The 19,863-nt window shown below is 36.7% G+C and overlaps 4 protein-coding genes across 6 annotated transcripts; 3 read left to right on the forward strand and 1 right to left on the reverse strand.

The window, feature by feature from the left end:
- The first annotated feature begins 490 nt into the window (after positions 1-490).
- LOC140802178 (uncharacterized) lies at positions 491-6,662 on the forward strand. Of its 2 annotated transcripts, XM_073157621.1 has the most exons (7): positions 491-1,098; positions 1,358-1,597; positions 2,791-2,880; positions 3,901-4,050; positions 4,346-4,470; positions 6,137-6,266; positions 6,353-6,662. In XM_073157621.1, exons 1-7 carry the CDS (start codon positions 658-660, stop codon positions 6,476-6,478), a joined length of 1,302 nt encoding a protein of 433 aa, XP_073013722.1. In that variant the 5' UTR covers positions 491-657; the 3' UTR covers positions 6,479-6,662. The 2 variants fall into 2 exon arrangements, with proteins under 2 accessions (XP_073013722.1, XP_073013728.1); XM_073157627.1 differs by lacking the exons at positions 4,346-4,470; positions 6,137-6,266; positions 6,353-6,662 and adding an exon at positions 4,126-4,335 and having other exon boundaries at positions 511-1,098.
- A 525-nt stretch (positions 6,663-7,187) lies between these two features.
- Positions 7,188-10,425, forward strand: LOC140802200 (uncharacterized). Of its 2 annotated transcripts, none has more exons than XM_073157646.1 (6): positions 7,188-7,349; positions 7,705-7,815; positions 7,912-8,164; positions 9,006-9,120; positions 9,745-9,906; positions 10,182-10,425. In XM_073157646.1, the coding sequence occupies exons 1-6, from the start codon at positions 7,251-7,253 to the stop codon at positions 10,216-10,218; spliced, it is 777 nt and encodes a 258-aa protein (XP_073013747.1). In that variant the 5' UTR covers positions 7,188-7,250; the 3' UTR covers positions 10,219-10,425. The 2 variants fall into 2 exon arrangements, with proteins under 2 accessions (XP_073013747.1, XP_073013754.1); XM_073157653.1 differs by having other exon boundaries at positions 9,775-9,906.
- Positions 10,426-10,464: 39 nt separating this feature from the next.
- On the reverse strand, positions 10,465-12,054 carry LOC140802191 (uncharacterized). Its single transcript, XM_073157635.1, has one exon. The coding sequence runs from the start codon at positions 11,893-11,895 to the stop codon at positions 11,047-11,049; it is 849 nt and encodes a 282-aa protein (XP_073013736.1). The 5' UTR covers positions 11,896-12,054; the 3' UTR covers positions 10,465-11,046.
- A 4,845-nt stretch (positions 12,055-16,899) lies between these two features.
- LOC140780591 (aquaporin NIP1-1-like) lies at positions 16,900-18,665 on the forward strand. The gene is made up of 5 exons (XM_073126234.1): positions 16,900-17,326; positions 17,460-17,681; positions 17,765-17,962; positions 18,067-18,128; positions 18,231-18,665. The coding sequence occupies exons 1-5, from the start codon at positions 17,180-17,182 to the stop codon at positions 18,451-18,453; spliced, it is 852 nt and encodes a 283-aa protein (XP_072982335.1). The 5' UTR covers positions 16,900-17,179; the 3' UTR covers positions 18,454-18,665.
- The last annotated feature ends 1,198 nt before the right edge of the window (positions 18,666-19,863 follow it).

Here is a 19,863-nt window from a genome sequence, read left to right on the forward strand (position 1 = left end):
ATATAGCGATTCCTAAAAGAATCTAGCGATCTGATCTAACCTCCCTCCCTATATCTGAAATGCTTGGCATCCATGGAGTCCAAAATAAATCAATTACTTTTCAGCCTGACTTGGTAGTCGCATATAATTGGTTAAATTAGGGAAGAAAAAGTGAACCGTTGTTCGTTTATCTCCATTTCCACACTTTTGAACAGAAAATGAACTTAGAGTTAACTCGGAAAATAATTTTTATAGATGTGTACATATTATTATCTTACGTGATATTTACTAGACTAAAATTGAACTAATAGGATTAATAAATTTATAGTTTATTTAAATTTAGGTATATTATTTGGTGTGCAAACTTTGATCGGTAAAAAGAAATTCACCCTATTTAACTTCCGACAGCGGTCAAATAATCCTTGTTTATTCTCGTGTTTCAGGAATAACTTATTATTCTATGCCAATTATCCACACAGTTATACGACTGGCACTCTCTGCTCTGTTTCTTCCACTCCCACACACATCACATCTTAATTATAATTCCTCCCCCCCTCTCCTCCGCCTCTCCCAATGCTGAGCGGACCCTTATCTCCTCCTCCTTCCCTTTTCCCCTTCTAAACCGTAATCCTCTTCTCTCCCGTTCCAAAATACCGATCGGAACTCTAAGGTTTCGCCATGTCGGCAGAGAGATCCTTCGATGCATGGGACGCAGTGCAGCGCCGCGCCCAGGACCTCGCCTGCCGCCTCGCCCACGGCTTCTCCTTCCTCGTCCGGTCTCACCGCGTCATCGGTCCCCTCGATCCCTCCGCGGCCGCCGCTGTAGCCCGCGACGCCGGCTGCCGCCTCGCTGGCGCTGCAGCGGAACTCGTGGAGCAGATCACCCGGCGGCTCCCGGTGCCGTTCCGGTTGGACGAGGGAGTGGCGTCCGCGGACTGGGTGAGGGCTGATCTCGACCGGAGGAGGAAGGACGAGGCCGTGCAGATGCGGAGTAGTTGTGGGGAAAAGGAGTTTGGATTAGTGGCGGAGCGGTTCAGCAATCGAGGTTTGCATGAGTTGGAGGAAGAGGAGGGGATTGGTTTCGATTCGAGACGGTTGGGAAATTTCGGCAAGCCACAGGTAGGAGATGGTTCTTTTGTCATAATTATTTTTTATGTAAACATTTGTGAGAAAGGTTACTTTAAACTTTAACCATTTTAATCTCTGTTGATGATAAACTATGCAACTTGGACAGTGTATTAGTTCTTGAAGTCTTAGTTTTCCATAGGCTCTGTTGTCTGTTGATGATAAATTTCTTTACAACTCTCTCAGAAAACCACTCAGGTATATTCTCTGGTAAGATTCGCCAGAATCACTGATGAATATGCAATGGATACAGGGGAGCATTAATGTGACATCAACATATGATAGCAGAACGAACACTGTTGAAAGTTCATTAGTTGCAAGAGGAGACCTATGGAGAGCAGAGGCATCACATGGTAGTTCCATTTCTGGAAATGAGAGTTCTCCTCTTTTCCTTGTCCAGCTGGGACCTGTTCTTTTTGTTCGTGATACAACACTTCTTTTCCCAGTTCATCTATCAAAGCAACATTTGCTTTGGTATGGCTTTGATCAGAAGGTATGAATTTCACGTTAGTAACATAACTGTAGCTGTTAGTACTCAGTAAGAGCACAGCTTGTCGTGCATGGTCTAGATCTTTTGTGGATATTACTGTTTTTCACTTCTTAGTTTTAATTGGCTGCAGACAAATCAATTTCTTGCGACTTTTTTCTCTCTGTTGCAGTGTTGCCATTACTTCTTTTGCATTTGTGCATAAATAAAAATTGTGAAAAACTAAGAATTACTCTCTAGTCAAATCTGATGGTAAAACTTGTGGTGTTAGATCTTACTATACCTTATTGTTGGGAAGGCAATGAACTTCGTAAACTTGCCAATTTGAGTTTGAGCTTGATCCTATCTGTCGTGTCAGATCCCAGAAGAAATACCAGGTTAGCTATTCCTTTGGAATGGGATCTAGGTGACACATCTGATAGAACATAAAACTATAAGGTAAACCAATGTCAATGTCTTTGGTTTGGTCAGATGAGTGATAGATGCGAATGGTCCGGATGCATAACAGCTCAAATCCAGGCCATCGCCAATTTCCACATTCACTTATTGTGATTATTCCTTTTGTATATATTCATTTGGATTTGACATGTACCGTTGCACCAATAATCATAGTGAATGTTCTTAGCTTTTTCTCTATTTGCTATTGACTAGCACAATTATCGAGCTTGCTTTGTAGCTAATGTTTGCCTTTTGCAAGTGTTAAAGTTGTTCAAATTCTTTTGCTTCTGTGGTAATGGATTCCATGTCCTTAACTTAAGTTCACTTCTTCCTATACTTTTTGCAACTACTTTGAACATTTTATTTGGTCTGATTTTAACTTGATTCTTAATTTTGTTGTTTGGCCTGGTTATAAGTGGACTCCTTTATAAATCTTGTCATCTTTTTAATTCAGACATGCAAGCCTGACTGGATTTTTAGAAGGTTCTTCTTTGTTGCAATAGCATAACCTAATAATAAATTAGGCAGATCCTCTTATGACTTATTAAAGTTTGACAATTATTTGATATATCTATTTCCTAAAGCTTCCTTGACTAGCATGTTTGAACTATATCTTCGTGGACCGCTGTCACATCTGTTCTATTATGAAATTTGCTCAATCCTCGTATGATCAATTCCACTGGATGCTGTCATGATTGTGCATATAGTTCATTGGCACCTTTTACAAACCTTCTCATAATGCCACAGCTATTTATCAACAGAGTGGAATGCATTCTCTCTGTCCGGCTCTGTGGTCAAAACATAGAAGATCGTTGTTGATGTCAATGATTTGTCTCAACCCATTTTCCTGTGTAAGTTTGTCTTTTCATTCTCTTATTCTCTTATAAGTGCTTTATTTTGTGTTATGTAGTTGCTTTATTGCTTCTTTTCAGAATATTACTGTTGTATATAAGTTTTAGTACATTTCTCTTTGGTCTTATAGGTTGTTACTTGATTTTGCTAGTTTGCTCAGAGAGATGGTATGGATGCTTGTTGACCAATTCTTCTACTGAGTTTTTGTTCTGACCTCATTCATTGAGCTGATATACATATTACACTGATTTAAGTGTTTTAAAATGACTTACATAGAGTATTCAAGGTTATTTATCAAGAAGATAACTTGTGAAGCAATACAATGTTATTTTTTGTTTTAGTAGGTCATTCTCCTCTTGTATTTTTATTTATTTATTAGTGTAAAAGTAGTGCCGATATTTTTTAGCTACCTCTGGCAAATAAAGCCCATTTGCACCAGAGAAGTTGATTGAACCATCTTAACCATTCATAATAATAGTTTGAGTTGAACTATGAAAATAACATTAAATTAGGAAGTTTTATACAAGTTTTTAGTATCTTGTTTTGAAAATTCATGATTATTGCAAAAGATTTTCCTGTCATCAATATTGACCTCTATTTGTTGAGGTAACAGAAAAGAGAATATAGAATTCCTTCACATTAGCACAGGCTCTCACCTTACCACTTTTGATTATTGTTGATCTTTTATCACTTTTAGAAGTGTTGATAGTTGATAAGACATAAAGATTACATCACTACAGCAATTCTGTCTCTGATATTTACTTAATCTTTCTGTTCATGTCTTTCTGGTTATGTACATCTTTATAAATCAAATGTCAAATTTTTGGATGTATAACAAAATAATAGCTAGATGACCCCCCAACTTCATGTATATTGTTCATCTACAACTCTTTATGATGGATAATTAAATGATTCCGTCTTTTTGTTGGATTTCCATATGCTCTACAAACGGTTATTCTTCTACTTGTTCATTCTTTAATTTATTCTTTCTGTTTTGTTCTTCTCTTGTTGTTTTTCAGTCATTCATGGACATGCAGTTACCCAATGGACAACTTACATATGTGGCTGGGAAGGGGTTAACTACAAGTGCTTTTCTTCCAGTTTTTGGTGGATTGCTTCAAGCCCAAGTTCAGTATCCTCGAGATATAAGAGTCAGCTTCTCTTTCAAGGTTGGCTGAAGTCAGTAAATCAATCTTTGGAATTACTCTTTGATAAATACAGAACAAGTCATTTTTGTTTTTCAGATTGGAAGACATTGCAAGATGCAGTTTAATTTGCCAACACCACCACTAAAATATATTGAAGAACAAAATATTCTTCTTTATTCTTTTCCATGTCAATTTGCACCTTGTATTTCTTGCCTTCTGAATTAAGAATTTATCTTTCCCACTTCGGATCGTTGTTAAATGAGCGTTGCAATGCAGATAACTTTTTAAAATACTAGTTTCTTACTTTCTCCTGCAGAACAGACGGGGTACTCGCATCACTCCAGTTGTGCAATGGCCTGATAAGTCCTTTTCAGTTGGAATTGTGCAAACTGTGGCATGGAAAAGATCTGGTCTCATGTTGCGGCCAGCTGTGCAGTTCAGGTAGTTGACAGGTTCTTCTCTTTTCAATAGTTTGCTCATGTATGGCCACAATGTTGTTTCTACAAGGAATGGAGAACTGATTGAGCGAATAACTGAATATTAGAAACCATTGTCATGTTAGGAAAAATGAGAATTGATTGAGTGAACATTAGAAACCATTATTATGTTTTTGCTTTTAAAAATAGCTTGGTAGAAATAGAAGGCCTCTTTAGATGGTGTGCTGAATATTGTCCTTAAGCTATCTTCTGATCTGAAGTTGTAAATATTTTTGGTTTTCTTAGATGATTTGGATGAGTTAATATTTCTTGATAATGTTGCTGAAACTCTGTTTTACTTGCTGAGCATGTCGTCTATATTTCCATTTTACCCCCTGGATCTGCCTCAGCAGTATGCAGATTAAATGCTAAACTGAGGTTATTATAATCTTCTTGCATTCTAGCACCATAATACTTGAGCATATCCACCAAGAGATGGCAGAGCATGTATTTTAGCTTCTCAAGTTTAGCTTTTCTATCAACTTTCTAGGGGCCATATTTGTACTAGTTAGTACAAAATCATGTCATCTATATCCTCTTCAAATTGACCTTGAGTGGAGCAAAGGTCTTTACTTTTTAATTTTAACCTGGTATCTATTTAGGCCTTGAAATTTAAGACGATCTGCCTGAAAATTGAAGATAGATGGGTAAAACCTACCTTGAACACCGAAGACCTGTAGTTGAAAGAGTACTGAAATCATCAATTATTTTGGGTGGAGTAACATATTTCAGATTTTTTTTTTTTTGCAATTGTTTAGGTAGGAAAAAAGAGTTGGCATCTCTATTCTACTTAAGTTATAGGGGAGGCCAACTGCATTAGATAATTTCTTGCTTTGGAATGTATCTGGGTTTCTCCTTATCCTCTCTTTTCTGACTGTAAATATATTTCGGATCTGCTTGAATCTTTGTTTAGTGTCCTTGACTCATTTCTTGACATACGCACTAACATTCTAACAAGAAGAAAGAAAAGAATATTGTTCTAAGATCTTGCATATATTTCTCCTGGCATTCTTTTTTCTGCCATTAAGTATGTAAGCCACTTTGTTTCAATTTGATCTGTTTATGCGTTTATTCTCATTTGATTTTATATATTTCTGGATGCAAGAATCATGAAATATCATATACATTAGGCAGATGTAACTCATTGATTAGAGCTAATGCCTGGAAGGCACAATTGCAAAATGCAACTGGAAAATGAATCTTTGTTCCAACATGAGATTATTGGGTAGTTAAATTCTTGTGTATATGTTCAGTTTTAACTATTTAGATACTTAGTATGAAGTTTTCTTAAATTTTCACAATTTAATTTTAATACCTCTGACCAAATAATGGAAGCCGCATGGTTGGCTGATATTACAGCTGTGATTGGATTGATGTTTATTCAGCATCCATGTGCATGTAGGTCTCTCTTTTTCAATAAAGCTTTGCCTTCAATATCACCCCCTCAATCTCATGCCCATTCATACAACAAGATCACACTGGTTGCTTCTTCAGCTACATTGGTTTTTTTATTTAATCTTGCTGGTAGTGGAAAGAAATGGACTTAATTGATTCACTTTCATGTCTTATTACTGTCAAACACTAATAATGGACATTTCAGTTGTGTTTAATGTTTTTGCTTCTAATCTCAGCATATGTCCTACTTTTGGTGGAAGGCACCGTGGACTGCATGTAGAGCTCATCCATTCACTTAAGGAAAAGCTCGGTGTAGTTTGCGGCTACTCTTACATGGCTCATCCTTCTGCCTTTGCTTCTGTATCGGTCAGTTGATTGATTGTCTGTTTTCAAATGCATTACAGTATTATATACTGTGATACTTTAAATAGATATTATGTCATGCACTGCAGATTGGGAGATCTAAATTGAATGGGAATGTAGGGAGCTCAGGTGTAGTTATCAGAGTGGAGACACCCCTCGGCAATGTCGGCCAACCATCAATCTCCATTCAGTTGAACAGCGGTCTTGAGTTTTGATATTTATTTGCTCTGCTGTACAGTTTATGATCGTGTACAGATGTAAAATCATTGACAAATTTGTGAATATGCTCTCATAATTACACAATAGTTGACAAGAGGAAATCTACGTTACCGTCGAAATTGGCAAACTTCGTAAGGACCTATTTAGGGTTAAAAGAGAACTTTCTTTACTCGTTGTCAAGTGTCGTTAGTGTCATCTCTGTCTTCAGTTCTGATTTTCCTAAGTACTGCATGCCACTGTATCTTAATTGATTACCTTCTAAACCGTATAACACGGTCCTTGATGAACTTGATTTTGCTCAATTATTGTTGTCTTGTTCAGATGGGGTATTCTATTACATTCACCCCTAGAATTAGCGCTTCTTATCACAATATATTCTAAAGAAGAAAAGTATACAGCTTATCTTCTGAAGTATTTAGGACCTGTAAATGTCTGTTCGATTATCAGGAGATTTTTTATTGAGTATAAGCTCGGTGTACATGGTAGTTAAGGGTTAAACAGTATGAATTCGTATTTGAAGGGTATAATACCTCAAAAGGGAGGAATTTGTAAATCGAGTGGTGGAACTTTTCCACAACATAATTAAAGCGAAGATATTTATATGCCAAAATAAGAGGAGAAAGAAAAAAGAAGAGAGATTTTTGACAGCTGCCGTTCACATAAGATTACAGGACCGGGAAATATCTTTTTATTAGACCCCGGCATACCGCATACGTCTGTCCAATTAAAAAGATCTCTCTCTGGTGTTTGTAGTAGTCTGTAGGAATAATGGAACATTCGACGGCACGGCGGAGACTGACGCATATCCTCGAACATCTAGCGGGCGCCGATGAGATCCCCGCTTCCATATCCCAACTCCTCCCTATGGTATTGCCTTCTAATCTTAAAACATATTGGAATTAGCTCTCCTTCCGTAAGCTTGCCTGCTACATGCTTGTTAGTAGAACTTTTCCTGGTAGAACCGATTGTTGTGAAAGTAATCCTTAATTACTCATCTTATGGTTTTCCATTTCGCATATCTCTACAGCTTTTGGCAAAAAATACTGCCCCCTTTTAGATAATTCGGCTCAAATTTTAGATTTATTAGTCGAAGACCACTTTTGCATAAGGGACCCTTACGTTTTTGCGTTGTATTTGCCATCATCACTCATCACCTGCACCGTTTGCTTGCCTTCTTTGTGCCCCATGCATCCTCTCGATTTAAATTTTTGTTTCTCCTCAGAACTGCAGCAGCACTCTTAACTCTATGGTGTCAAGGTGTGACAATAGACTGCTTTTTGCCCGCCAAGGGTCGGCATCACAAGCTTATTATATGCAGCAGTCTAGCAATGAGGTAGTATAGCTTTAGGAGATTTTACATAATTTAAGGTTTTTCTTATAATTGAAATGTCTGACCATTTCGATCTTTTTTGATGCCTAATGTCTTCAGAAAATTGAGCCTGGGGCTTCTTCTCAGCGGTGCCGACCTCTTAATTCTTCTTGTTGTGGGAGTGTAGATTCTTCTCACATGCATTTCGGAGAGCCCAAGTTCGCAAGACAGGCTCAGGTTAATGATTCCACCTTGTGTTCTTCAAGTGCGAAACAACCAATGAAGCAGAATTCCGTGTTGTCTTCATGTGATGCTCCTAAATTTGCTAGAGATGCAAAGATTGAGAAAGAGCAACAGACATCTGATTGTATTGGTATGTAAAAGAAATAGGGGATTGATTGGAAATTACTATATTTTTGGTCATGCTTAAGTTGGTATCCCAAGGCTAGTAACTTCAGGCACATGTAAAAATTAGAATAGGAACTTGACACAGTTAACGCACATACAATTTAGCTGCAAAAGTAATAGATGCCCTACTAAGTTGGAGTAGCCAGATAGGAAGAGCAACTACAACAGGAGAAGGGATGATGTATTCCATCTAGAAATTTCTTACAAGTATTAAGCACCCCTATTCTAGATGTAGGGGCTAAAATGATTAGCAGAAACAGAAAGAAAGAAAATTGAATTGTGGATTTGGTTTTCTTTTTCCACAAATGATATCTTAAACTAGTACTCTATGTTCTTTTAAAAGGACCATTCTCCACTGCATGTCAATTCTTATAAAAATATTTGGCAATTCTAGAGTATTTGACAAGATCATTTCTTACATTTCAAATTTGTTTTGATACTATCTAATCTCTTGTATTTAGGTGGACCAGCCTATTGTTTTGGATCTGCGTGTTTCTTCATAATCTAGAAGGATCCACTGAATAAGATCCAAACTACTAGGCTCAGGCTCAGCGCTTTCTAGCTTTGCCTTTGCCATGTTTCAAGTATATGTTTCTGAGCATTTCTACTTATCTGAGATAATTAAGAATTACAAGAACTCCCGTGAACTTAGTTATTTTGTTTATTTTTTATCATGTATATTCATTGTTCTTGTACTCTTGTTAGCTTTTGGTTTTACCATGAGCTTTATTATACTAGAGTGAAGATGTCATGACATGAATTGGATGTCACTTGAAGCGTCATTTTAACCATTAAAGTTGTTTCAGGGATGGCATGGTCACCAAGAATGGATGTTGCAGAATCTGGGTCATCATATGTTGTCACGGTAGAACTTGCTGGCATCAGTATCGCTGATATACAAGTCCAAGTGGATGACCAAAAGTATGATAATTCTTTTTCTCCAAGAAATCATTTCCGTGGTCTAGTTCTTGTCCAAATAAATCTATTAAGGCATTAGTTTTTAAGTGAGTTAAGCACTTAAGCTCATCATAGTTAAACTTTCCACTAAATTTGAATGTCTAAACATAATGATCTCTTCACATTACAGTTTACAGCATTCTTTTCAAATAACATTTTCTTGCTTCACAAATAAATATTAATATTTCTTTCTGGATATAATCTATACCCTTATCCAAAATGCTATATTTTCTCAAGGAACCTTCAATTCTTAAAATTTGCATGTATTGTTTTCTTTCCTGGCTCTCATAATTGAAGCTTGGAACGCAACCTAGGATTTGTTGCATGTTTGTTTCTTTCACTTGTTAATTATCAGAGATAGATCAAGTTTAGTGTGAGAACGCCTTATATAGCGAGGCAACATTTCTTCTGTTTCTATTTGAAAAGTGGTTTGTTCTTGGGCCTAAAATTTACAAATTTTGAACCTAAAAGCCATATGCGACAACCCCTGGGATAAGAAATAACTTATTTGACTTTCTGTGATCAAAATATGTTTACTTTTTGTTTATATCGTAAGATAACACTGATTTCTGTGTCATTTGCTCCTAGCTTGACTGTAATAGGTGAACGATTAATTAGGTGGCAGGCAGTGCAAATTGGTTCCAAAACTAATCCAATGTATCACCAAAGAGAGATCTTACAAGGTCCATATCGAGTAGTTTGGCCCCTTCCAAATGACGTGAACAAGGATGCTGTTGCAGCTAAATTTGTGTAAGTCATCCATCTCCCCAATGCTCATCACTCTGTCTTCCATCTCATATAGGTAATTGTTCTTTTATGTCTTGTAAACATTCTTTAGTCTATAGCAGTGTAACTTTGTTCTCCTCTTCTTCATTTACATTGAAATATTCAAAGATGAAAGCATCACATAAACCTTCTAAGGTTGTGTTGATCTTCTTTTGTGATACTATAGAGCTTGGATTGTTAAACATATGAATAATTATGAATTAGTGCATGATACTCTAAATGTCCATCTTTACATGCAGGGATGGTTTTCTGCACATCACACTCCCCAAAATGTAAGTGCTATGAGCCACAAATTTATCAAAAGGCAAGGGAATCTTCATGGCAACAGTGAACTAGGTACTTATTAATATCACTGTCACTATAATGGTATGTAGATATATCTTGAAAATGCCCCTTGTTATGAAGGGCTGATAGTTGAAAGAGAGCTGATAGAGAATGAAAACTGAAGTCGCAGTTGCAATCTATATTTAGATGGTTTTCCAAGTGCAAGCATATCAAAACTCACTGTTACAAAATATAAACTTTGGCAGAAATCCGTGGTTTTAATTTTATTCTAATAGAATACAAGTATAATTTCATGTCATTTTACATCTCTGATGGTACTGACACTCAAACTCGCATACTGGAATTTGGAACTAGATGTTTAAATAATTTGCCATCATGATATTCATCGCACTCCCATCTAAGGTTAATAAATTTCTTGGAGCTCTTGACACAAGCACAGGTTCTAACATTCATCTGCTATGAGTAAATGAGTTGCCTCCTTGGTTCAAGATTACACAATCACTGTAGGGGATTCATACTATCTTCAGAATTCATAGTTATTAGACAAATTACAGTGGTACAAACTGGATGCCACGTTATAGTTTAAATCTCAATCAAATCTATAATAGATTTGGCCCATAATCTCTAATTGCCAATACACTTGGAACGTATAATTTGCATTCAGGAAGATCCTGAAGGTCTTCACTCTTAACAATCTCCTCCATTATCAAAACAAAATCTCACCTTCCCCTCGCACATTACCTGTTCGACCTCGGTCCCAAACCAATCCAGTTATAACATCTAAAGAAACAAACAGAAAAATGCCCAATTCAAACACCTTCATCTCTCCTCGACGCAGTCCGAGAGAAAGTACTTGATAGCTTCCCTGGTATCCTCGAACAGAGCAGCCACTTCCAAGAACCTGATCACCTTCCTTAGCTCCTGATCTCCGAGGTCGTTGACGAAAGGCGTCACTTGGATCGCGTTCTCCGGCTGAAGCATGTAAGCATTCGGATTGTCGTCGACGATCACCGCCATGTCCAATCCCCTGCCGGTGATCGACAGATCCTTAACAAACCTCCCCTCCATCTCCTTGCACGAGTCCCGGTACAGCCGGTGGCAGATGACTTCCCCGGCCGGGTCGAGCCGGTCCAGCACTAGCGACGCGTATTCCTTAAGCCCCGCGGTGAACACTACGACCTCGAAAGCCGCGGCCGCCTTTCTAAGGAATTCGTCGACGCCGGGGCGCTTGAGCACGTAGAATGTGATGACGTGGCCGTCGATCATCGGATGCACGACAAAGTCGTATTTTTCGGGAGGTGGATCGGTCTTGGAGTGGATGAGAGTCTCGTCGAGATCCAAAAAGATGGTCTTTTTCTTGGGCCAAGAAGGTGGAAGGGGATGTGGCGGCGGCGGCGGTGCGGAGTCTCGTTTGGTCGGGGACTGGAGGCGGCGGAAGCCCTGCTTGTGGCGTTTCGGGGTACCGAAGACGGCAAGACGGGCGAAGATTTTGATGAGCCGACGGCGGCAGGAGCGGAGGGAGCGGTCGATCGAAGCGGCGACGGCGGACGGGGCAGCGACGAGGGCCTTCAGTGGGGACGAAGATCTCTTACGGCGGTGGTGGAAGAGGGGCTTGGGCTTGTTCTTTGGGGGAGTTCTCGGGGATTTTGTGGGCGTTTTGGACACCATTCTCGAATTTCCTTTTTTTTCCTTCTTTTTTTTTTTTAAGTTGGGATTTTTTAGGTAGAGCGTGCGTGTTTGAGAGATTATAAGGGAGGAGATGGGTTTGTTTCACTCTGTTAGAAAGGGAGGAAATGGGCGGAGGGGATAGATGGTTTTGTTTGGGGGTTGCTCAACGGTCATGGAGAGTTCAAAAGTTTGAATTTAGAGAGGCAAGAGCAACGGTCATTAGATCTCAAGCTGTGTAGGATGAGCTGGCGACTGGTTAAGCATGAGGTGCTCCTGCACCATGATGTACCATAAGATGATGACGTTCATGACTACTGCAGCTGAAAAATACTACCTATATATATATATATATATATATATATATATATATATATATATATATATATATATATATATATATATATATATATATATATATATATATATATATATTCAGAACTAAAATAACAAACTTCGCTATTATTATTATTAAGGGAAAATATTATTTATATCCTTTGATTGGACCAAAATTTAGAGCCGAGCTTTGGTTACTTAACTTTTTATATGTATTATTTAACATAAGCTAATTTGAATATAAAAAGACCAAAGTGCTTGTTTTTCTAAGAGCAACTTATTAAAAATTTTGTGAAAATTATTATGCTTGTGCTTCTTGGACCCTAATTTTTTTTCTCATTTTTTCTCATTTTTACACTTTTATATATTACAAATATTCAAAGCAAAATGGTTAAATGTATTACAATTTTAATTAAAAAAAAGCTATCTTTACTTACAGTTTTGGCGGAAAAATTTATGGTTTTATGAAGATTAAAACATAGTTAAGTGATATAAATAAAAGTTACACTTAAGAATTTGATCTAACTATAAAAGGATTAAAGTATATTTTCTCCCTATTAGTATGGAACCAAAGCTTTCGAAATGGATAGTCATTCTCACGTTCTGTAATTCCTGTGTAAACTCCCAAATGCTCTTATTGTGAGGCTGAATAAGAGCTTGGCATCTAGAATTTGTGGTTAAGACCTCTACTCTTGCCACTAAAGGGGGTTCTTGACATTGAAGTATGAAATGGGTCAGAATGCTTTGTTCAATTTATACAAGTATCTTCTTCACAAAGCAGGGTGGCCATGAGCTAGGCAAATTGAATTCGGATAAAAAATATCTGACCAACTTTAAGCCCATGTGAAATCTAGTAACCCTTCGGGTTGAGTTAGGGTCAAATTTTATTTTGAAAGCTCGGACTCGATCATAGCCTATGGGTGAGAGAATATGCGGGTCAGGTTCGATTCAAATTTATGGACAAGGAGATTCTTTTGCGATCACTATAATAAATGCATATACTACAAAATTGGTGAATACATTGAATATTTTTTTAAAAGTAATAATAAAAATGTTGTGGTGGTAGTTTGAATGGAGGGGATACCATCATGGCTTCTCAAAGAGATGTTGGAGTTAATCTTTTTGGGGAAAATTTACACTTTGCTCTCTAGTGGTTTGGCCCAGTTGCATAAAACTTATTATACTTTCAATTGAGGCATTTAACCTCTAGTGAAGTGATAATTGTGTCCTTACGTATATATATAGCTAGGGTGAGAAATTAGTCAATAGTTGGTATCGTCAAATATGATAGAAATAAATGTGGGGTTGCACTTTAGTTCAAACAACAGAGAAATTAAGTACTTAAGCTAAAAAAAAAAAAAGAGTTTGTACAATTAGACCAAACTACAAGGAGATAAAATATAAATTTAAAATTTTTTTTATTATTGCTCTCCTTAAAAGTAGCCGCACGATTTCTTAGATAAATTGCTCTTGGAAAATATGGTTTATAAATTCATTCACTTTGCCAGCAACTTTTATTAATTTAATACAACTTCTTAGGAAAATAAAATATTTCACAAAAACTGACTATTCTTAAATATACTACTATATATATATATATATATTCTATGAAACAATTTTTTTTTTAATTTATCTTGCTTGCGTAGAGCTCACATAACAATATTATTAGTACTTTAATAAATAATTTGAAACTATAGCAAAGTGATTGATTTTTTTTTTAATCATAAATAATAGATTGGTCAAAATGTCCACAAAGTAGAGCTTTAATTTTTTATGTTGCCATGGTCATTTTTACTTAATATCATATCCTAAGATAAAGAAAGTAGTGTGTAACACACTTTGTGACCTACACACCCTATTCAATATCAAAACTTCTAATATCAATTAAATAATTTCCCCACCTATTCCTTAACCAAATCGTATAATGCGATCACAAACTTGTAGAAAGTTTTGCTACAATGTAACCTAAATTCATAATCCAAGTAGATTTTCATAGACTAATGAAATTAATTCAAACTCAATGTTACAAAGGCATGAAGGTGCTTCAACCCATTCTTTTCAAACACGAATAAGAATGGCTAGGCTTGCCAAAGTGTTATTGGCCCAGCTAGTGAAACAGATTCTAGTACAGATAGACACATATATCTACCTAAAAGTACTTCTAGATTATCAAAGAGAGAGACTAGTGGGGCACAAGAACTTGACTCATTAACAGTTTTTGACTAACTATAAAAGAGTCACTAAAGAACCAACAAGGATAGTAACAAGAAAACTTTGACAGTTCCTTGGCCCTACCCGTAGACATTTGAGTTTGATATTTAGTAACGAAAGCATTATGGTCTATTTTTCGAGAGGGGTTAGCCCAATTGCTAAACATTTATATTAGAGAGAACTAGTTAACCTCTCTATTTAGTCTATAATTAGTGTCTGAGTTCATGATCTTATGGAAGAAAAATTATAACCCAAGCCAAGCCAAGCCTGGACATTTCACTTTCGCTTCTTCTATATATGTCTAATAATCTAACACGTAGAAATCAAGACTGTAGAGTGTGGACACGCAAAAGTACAGTTATGCGTCTCCACTGGTGATGGATTCAACTGTGATCTTGGTGTATAGTAACAGTCAAAAGAGAAAAGAAGAAAGAAAATAGAAAGAAAGAAGGGATTTGTGTGAAAGAGATTAATGTAAAGAAGAAGTGGGTGGTTATGAGTGTGCTAAGATTTTGGATTCTTTTGAAGAAAAATCTCCCACGCTTCACTCTCCCCATTAAAGTGGGAGGGGGAGAGGGGGTCCCATTAAAGTGGGAAGGGGAGAGGGGGTTGTCGGTCGCCGGTAAAAGACGGCGATTAATGTGGCGGATATGAAGACTTCTGAGGAAAGATTCTTTGGCGGCGACTGTGGAAACTAAAAGTGCAGTAATGCAGAGAGGACGACCGGGTATACTACGCTAATTAGTTTGAATAGTAATAATACGTGAGTAAGGCTTTGTGATTGGGAGTCTTCGATGACCATGTGGTTTTAACTCACGTAAAACCTATGAGTTAATATTAATCAAAAGATAACCTAGAATGCTTAATCCTCACTAGATGTGCCATTGTTGATGGACAAGGGTCCTAGCTCGACCTAAATAATCCGAAACAGCAACATGGCTTTTAAACAAGTTTGAATTTAGTTTAATTAGGCTCGAATTATAAATGAGTCAACTCATCTAACTTAATTATTAAATAGATCGTGTTCGGATTTGTTATCTCAACTAATTTATGACCCTAACTGCTAACCCCTGCTTATAGTAGGATTAATTAGTTTGCAATATGAATAACTTATATAAATTTTAATGATTTGATTACTTATATGCATTACCATCATGATGATATCATTATACACAACATATCAACCTAATACTATTATAAGTTTAGTTTACATATACAATAGGGTGGTTAGAAATTAAACCTCATTAGGCAGGAATTAAACCATTTCACCATTATGGAATCATATGAGCTTCCCATGTTTTAGGATCAAACTTTCACCGGTTAATTGTAATTAACCTACTACCAACTTCTCACACTATTTATGATTCGTCAATCTAGTGAATGATATTAAACACTAATCTAATGAAACAATATGATTGCTACTATTTGCAGCAAAAATTAAAAGAATTAAGGAGAATGGCAATTAAGCTTTGATTGGTTCAACAAACTTGTATATTAAATGAGAACAATCATTTCAGCAAAATATACTAAGGTATGAAAGAATTACCTCTCTTTTCTCAAGGAAAAAGTAGTAGAAGAGAACATGAATCACCCTCTCTGACAAGTGGAAATAAAACAAAGGATGGACATAATAAAGAAGCTTATTGTTGGTAGAACTAGCATGACGCATGTGAAATAGATAGAATCCATTGCATGAAAGATTACAGAAGAAAAGTGTTTCTTTTCTTAAGAAGAAAAGAAAAGAAAAGAAAAGAAAAGAAAAGAATAGTGTATCTAATATAACAGCAACTAATTATTATTTCCAACTTATGAGCTGCCGTAGAGTTTACCGTGAATAACCAAAAAAACCAAATCCAAACATTTGTGTTAGTTATACGTCTGAATTAAGTTTTGCTTAACTTTCTACTTAATTTAATCTCATTTCTTGCACATCACATTACTCATGTCAACTTATTTGTATATACCTTCCTAATTTCAAATAAAAAAGAATTATATCTAGATCTTTTACACAACTGTGACAACATACACTCTCATTTTTTTTCTTAATGTATTGAACTTCTTAACTATTAAAAACATCTAAAATACTCGTTTCATTAGCTACACATTAGATTTTTTTTTATTAAAAAGTAATATGTGATCTATTATTCTTGATTTAGGAAAAAAAAGGGAGCAAAGTTAAGGAGTTGAGTATATGAAAATATGTAATAGTTCGGACTATCTTAGTGTAATAATTATATCAAAATGAGAACAAATTAAATGCAACTTGAAAGGATAAGATATATAATTTAACATTTGGATATGTTTGAATAAGTCTCAGTAATAAATTCGCCGTTAATATCCAACCCAATTTACTTTAATGGTCATTGTTCCTTTTTTTTTAAAAAAAGAAGAAGAAAAGAATCTAGTGTTGGTGGGTTGTTGTAGCAGCTTTTAATGCATTCCTCCTCCCCTTCTTCTATTGTTTTCCTCTTCTCTACGCCTTTCAACCGTATCCAAATAAAAATCCCACTTCTTCATCTCCCTTCCTACCCATGACTACCATTTATTAATCAAGATGAAAGAAAATTTTACACTGGTCAATTCAGAGAAGATAACCACAGGGGAAAAGGAATGCCCACAAGTTGAGAGATAGCAATAAGTTCAGCTGGGTCTTTCTTCGCCTACTCCTCCTCCTTTTTCTGGTGGCCATAAATAGGTACCCAGCTGGGGGAGTTCTCTCTGTGCTTGAGAGGGGTTGGAGATGGGTACCACTGGGAAAGAAGAGAACTCTGGAGCTAATGGAGTGCAGGAGAGGGATGTGGAGGAGGGAAGAAGAGGGCAAGATGGTTATGAGAATTCTAACAGTAAAGCTTGTGGGCTTGTCTTCTCTGTTCAGTTCCTGCAGAAGGTGAGAGTTCTTCCCCTGTGCAATTTGTCATCCACTAAGAAGATGTTTTACTTGATTTGTTTCTATAGATCTCCATGCTCTCTTACTGATTATTTAACAATTTACTCCCATGATCGATCGATCGATCGATCAGATCATTGCTGAAATCTTCGGGACTTACTTCGTGATATTTGCCGGTTGCGCGTCGGTGACGATTAATCTAAGCAAGGGCACCATCACCTTCCCCGGCGTATGCATCGTCTGGGGGCTCGTCGTCATGGTGATGGTCTACTCCGTCGGCCACATCTCCGGCGGTCACTTCAACCCCGCCGTCACCATTGCCTTTGCCACTTGTGGAAGGTTTCCATGGAAACAGGTCTAAAAGAATTAATTTTCTTTTTTGTGTGTGGAAAAACTCTTACGTTTGCGAGATTTTACTATTTTACATAATGTACGCAGGTGCCGTCTTATATTATAGCCCAAGTGCTAGGATCGACCCTCGCGAGCGGCACGCTGCGGTTGATGTTCGGCGGGAGGCACGAGCACTTCCCGGGGACGATCCCGACCGGCTCCGACGTGCAGTCGTTGGTTCTCGAGTTCATCATCTCCTTCTACCTCATGTTTGTTATCTCCGGCGTGGCAACTGATAACAGAGCAGTACGTGACTTCTATATCCATCCATGCAGTAGCTTAAACTAGCTTGCAGCAGTAAAATTTCAACCATTTCTTGTACAATTGAGTAGAAATATTAACCCGTCCAGATTGGAGAACTGGCTGGGCTTGCCGTGGGAGCTACAATCCTACTCAACGTACTCATAGCAGGGTATTCTTACAACTCTTATTCTTTATGAGTACCACTTAGTTTTTATACACTATTTCAGCATGCAGAAAGCTGTTGTAATGTATGTTAACTTTTGGGGGTCAGGCCTATATCAGGAGCATCGATGAACCCGGCGAGAAGCCTCGGCCCGGCGATCGTGGCTGGCCGGTACGAGGCAATATGGGTCTACGTCGTCGGGCCGATATGTGGGACGGTGGCCGGAGCTTGGGCTTACAACCTGATCCGTTTCACCAACAAGCCACTGCGTGAGATCACCAAGAGTGGCTCATTTCTGAAGAGCTTTGGGAGGAATAATTCTAATATATAAGTAAGTAGTTAACATCAAGGCCATGGGGATTATATACCCAAATGGATCTTTATGCAGTGCCTTTGGCACAAAGTAGTAGATCTGAGGAAGGAGACTAGATTTGTAGATGTATGCTTCTTATTAAATGGCATGGCTTCTGGTTTTTATGAATGGGTGTGTTGTTAGATGTGTAATAGTGTGAAATTAATGCAGGCTTGAGTAGTTGTTATTAATATGGCTAGGTCCTTTGTAAGTACTTAATCTTCTTATTATATATTTTTTATACCACATTGCAATCGTTAGATACTCGTTAATGAAAACGTACGTCAAAAGATGATCTAATTAATTACTTCCTTTGAATTAACTTATCTCTCTCGTGTGCGCGTACGAACTTTGCACGTACTTGTCACTGATTGAATTTAACCTTACAAATGGTATTAAAATAGTATATATTAGGGGTTCTAGGGGCACTTTTTTTTTTTTTAATCTTTGTAAAAAAGTGTATCTTTATTTTATTTTTTTTGGATTTGATTATGTAATCCTCAATGTGTTTGTTATAAAATTGAATTTCATATATAAACTTTAGCACAGGTTTGATGAAGTTTCTATAAAGAAACTCAAAGGGGAAGATTGGATTTTTATGTTATTATTCTAACTCTGCCTACAGTGGTTTGAACTCCTATGGTATTTAGAGCCAGACCTTAGAAGATGGTTCTAACCACAGACTATTTTTCATGCTATAGTAATTCAAAGTGAGTTCGAACGTATCAGTGAGTGTCAGACCTAACTGTAATGTATCTCTGTTGTATCATTCTTATCTTCACTTTAAAATTTTGAGAAAAAAAAATTAAGATCACAATTTTAGGAGAGTTTGGAATAGAAGGTGCTGAACTGTTTTCTTGAAATTCCATCTTCTTTGCATACTGATAGATTCATCTCGAGGATTAGTAAGACAAAAAAATCAATCTCGAGAGTCACGGAGATTAAAAATTAATTATAAAAAGTAGTATATTACGAGTTAAATTTGAGCAAAAAATATCTTACAGATATATTCGTGAGTATCAACGAATGATAAATAAGTTCATCTTGTTATTGCTACATTCAATTTAATAACTAGTTTGGTCTTAAACACTACCGATGATAAAAGTTGATCGACTCTATAACACAACATGATAACTTGGCTTTTAAACATATTTAGTTCTAGCCTAATCGGATTCATCTCGTAAATAAATTAACTCGTCTAGTCCAATTAATTGTGTTCGTGTTTATTATTTAAACCAATTCAACTATTTATTATCTGACCTACCAATATGTTTATAACATAGTAATCTGATTGTAACCTAAATAACATGTTTGTCACCCAAATAACCCATTTAATTTATAACAGAAGAAACTCAATTTTCACCCCTACAAATCTGTTTATAACCTAAA

Source organism: Typha latifolia, chromosome 1, assembly GCF_019914945.1.
Source record: "Typha latifolia isolate L0001 chromosome 1, TyphaL0001v2, whole genome shotgun sequence".
Classification (NCBI taxonomy): Eukaryota; Viridiplantae; Streptophyta; class Magnoliopsida; order Poales; family Typhaceae; genus Typha; species Typha latifolia.

Bases quoted from the DNA above. Each gene is read 5' to 3' on its own strand.
- LOC140802178 (XM_073157621.1), top strand. From the start codon at position 658: ATGTCGGCAGAGAGATCCTTCGATGCATGGGACGCAGTGCAGCGCCGC. The intron at 1,598-2,790 runs GTATGAATTTCA...ATTTATCAACAG, and splicing joins GGTATGGCTTTGATCAGAAG to AGTGGAATGCATTCTCTCTG. The intron at 4,051-4,345 runs GTTGGCTGAAGT...TTTCTCCTGCAG, and splicing joins GAGTCAGCTTCTCTTTCAAG to AACAGACGGGGTACTCGCAT.
- LOC140780591 (XM_073126234.1), top strand. From the start codon at position 17,180: ATGGGTACCACTGGGAAAGAAGAGAACTCTGGAGCTAATGGAGTGCAG. The intron at 17,963-18,066 runs GTACGTGACTTC...TAACCCGTCCAG, and splicing joins TGGCAACTGATAACAGAGCA to ATTGGAGAACTGGCTGGGCT. The intron at 18,129-18,230 runs GTATTCTTACAA...TTTGGGGGTCAG, and splicing joins CTCAACGTACTCATAGCAGG to GCCTATATCAGGAGCATCGA.
- LOC140802200 (XM_073157646.1), top strand. From the start codon at position 7,251: ATGGAACATTCGACGGCACGGCGGAGACTGACGCATATCCTCGAACAT. The intron at 8,165-9,005 runs GTATGTAAAAGA...AAGTTGTTTCAG, and splicing joins ACAGACATCTGATTGTATTG to GGATGGCATGGTCACCAAGA. The intron at 9,907-10,181 runs GTAAGTCATCCA...CTTTACATGCAG, and splicing joins GCTGTTGCAGCTAAATTTGT to GGATGGTTTTCTGCACATCA.
- LOC140802191 (XM_073157635.1), bottom strand. From the start codon at position 11,895: ATGGTGTCCAAAACGCCCACAAAATCCCCGAGAACTCCCCCAAAGAAC.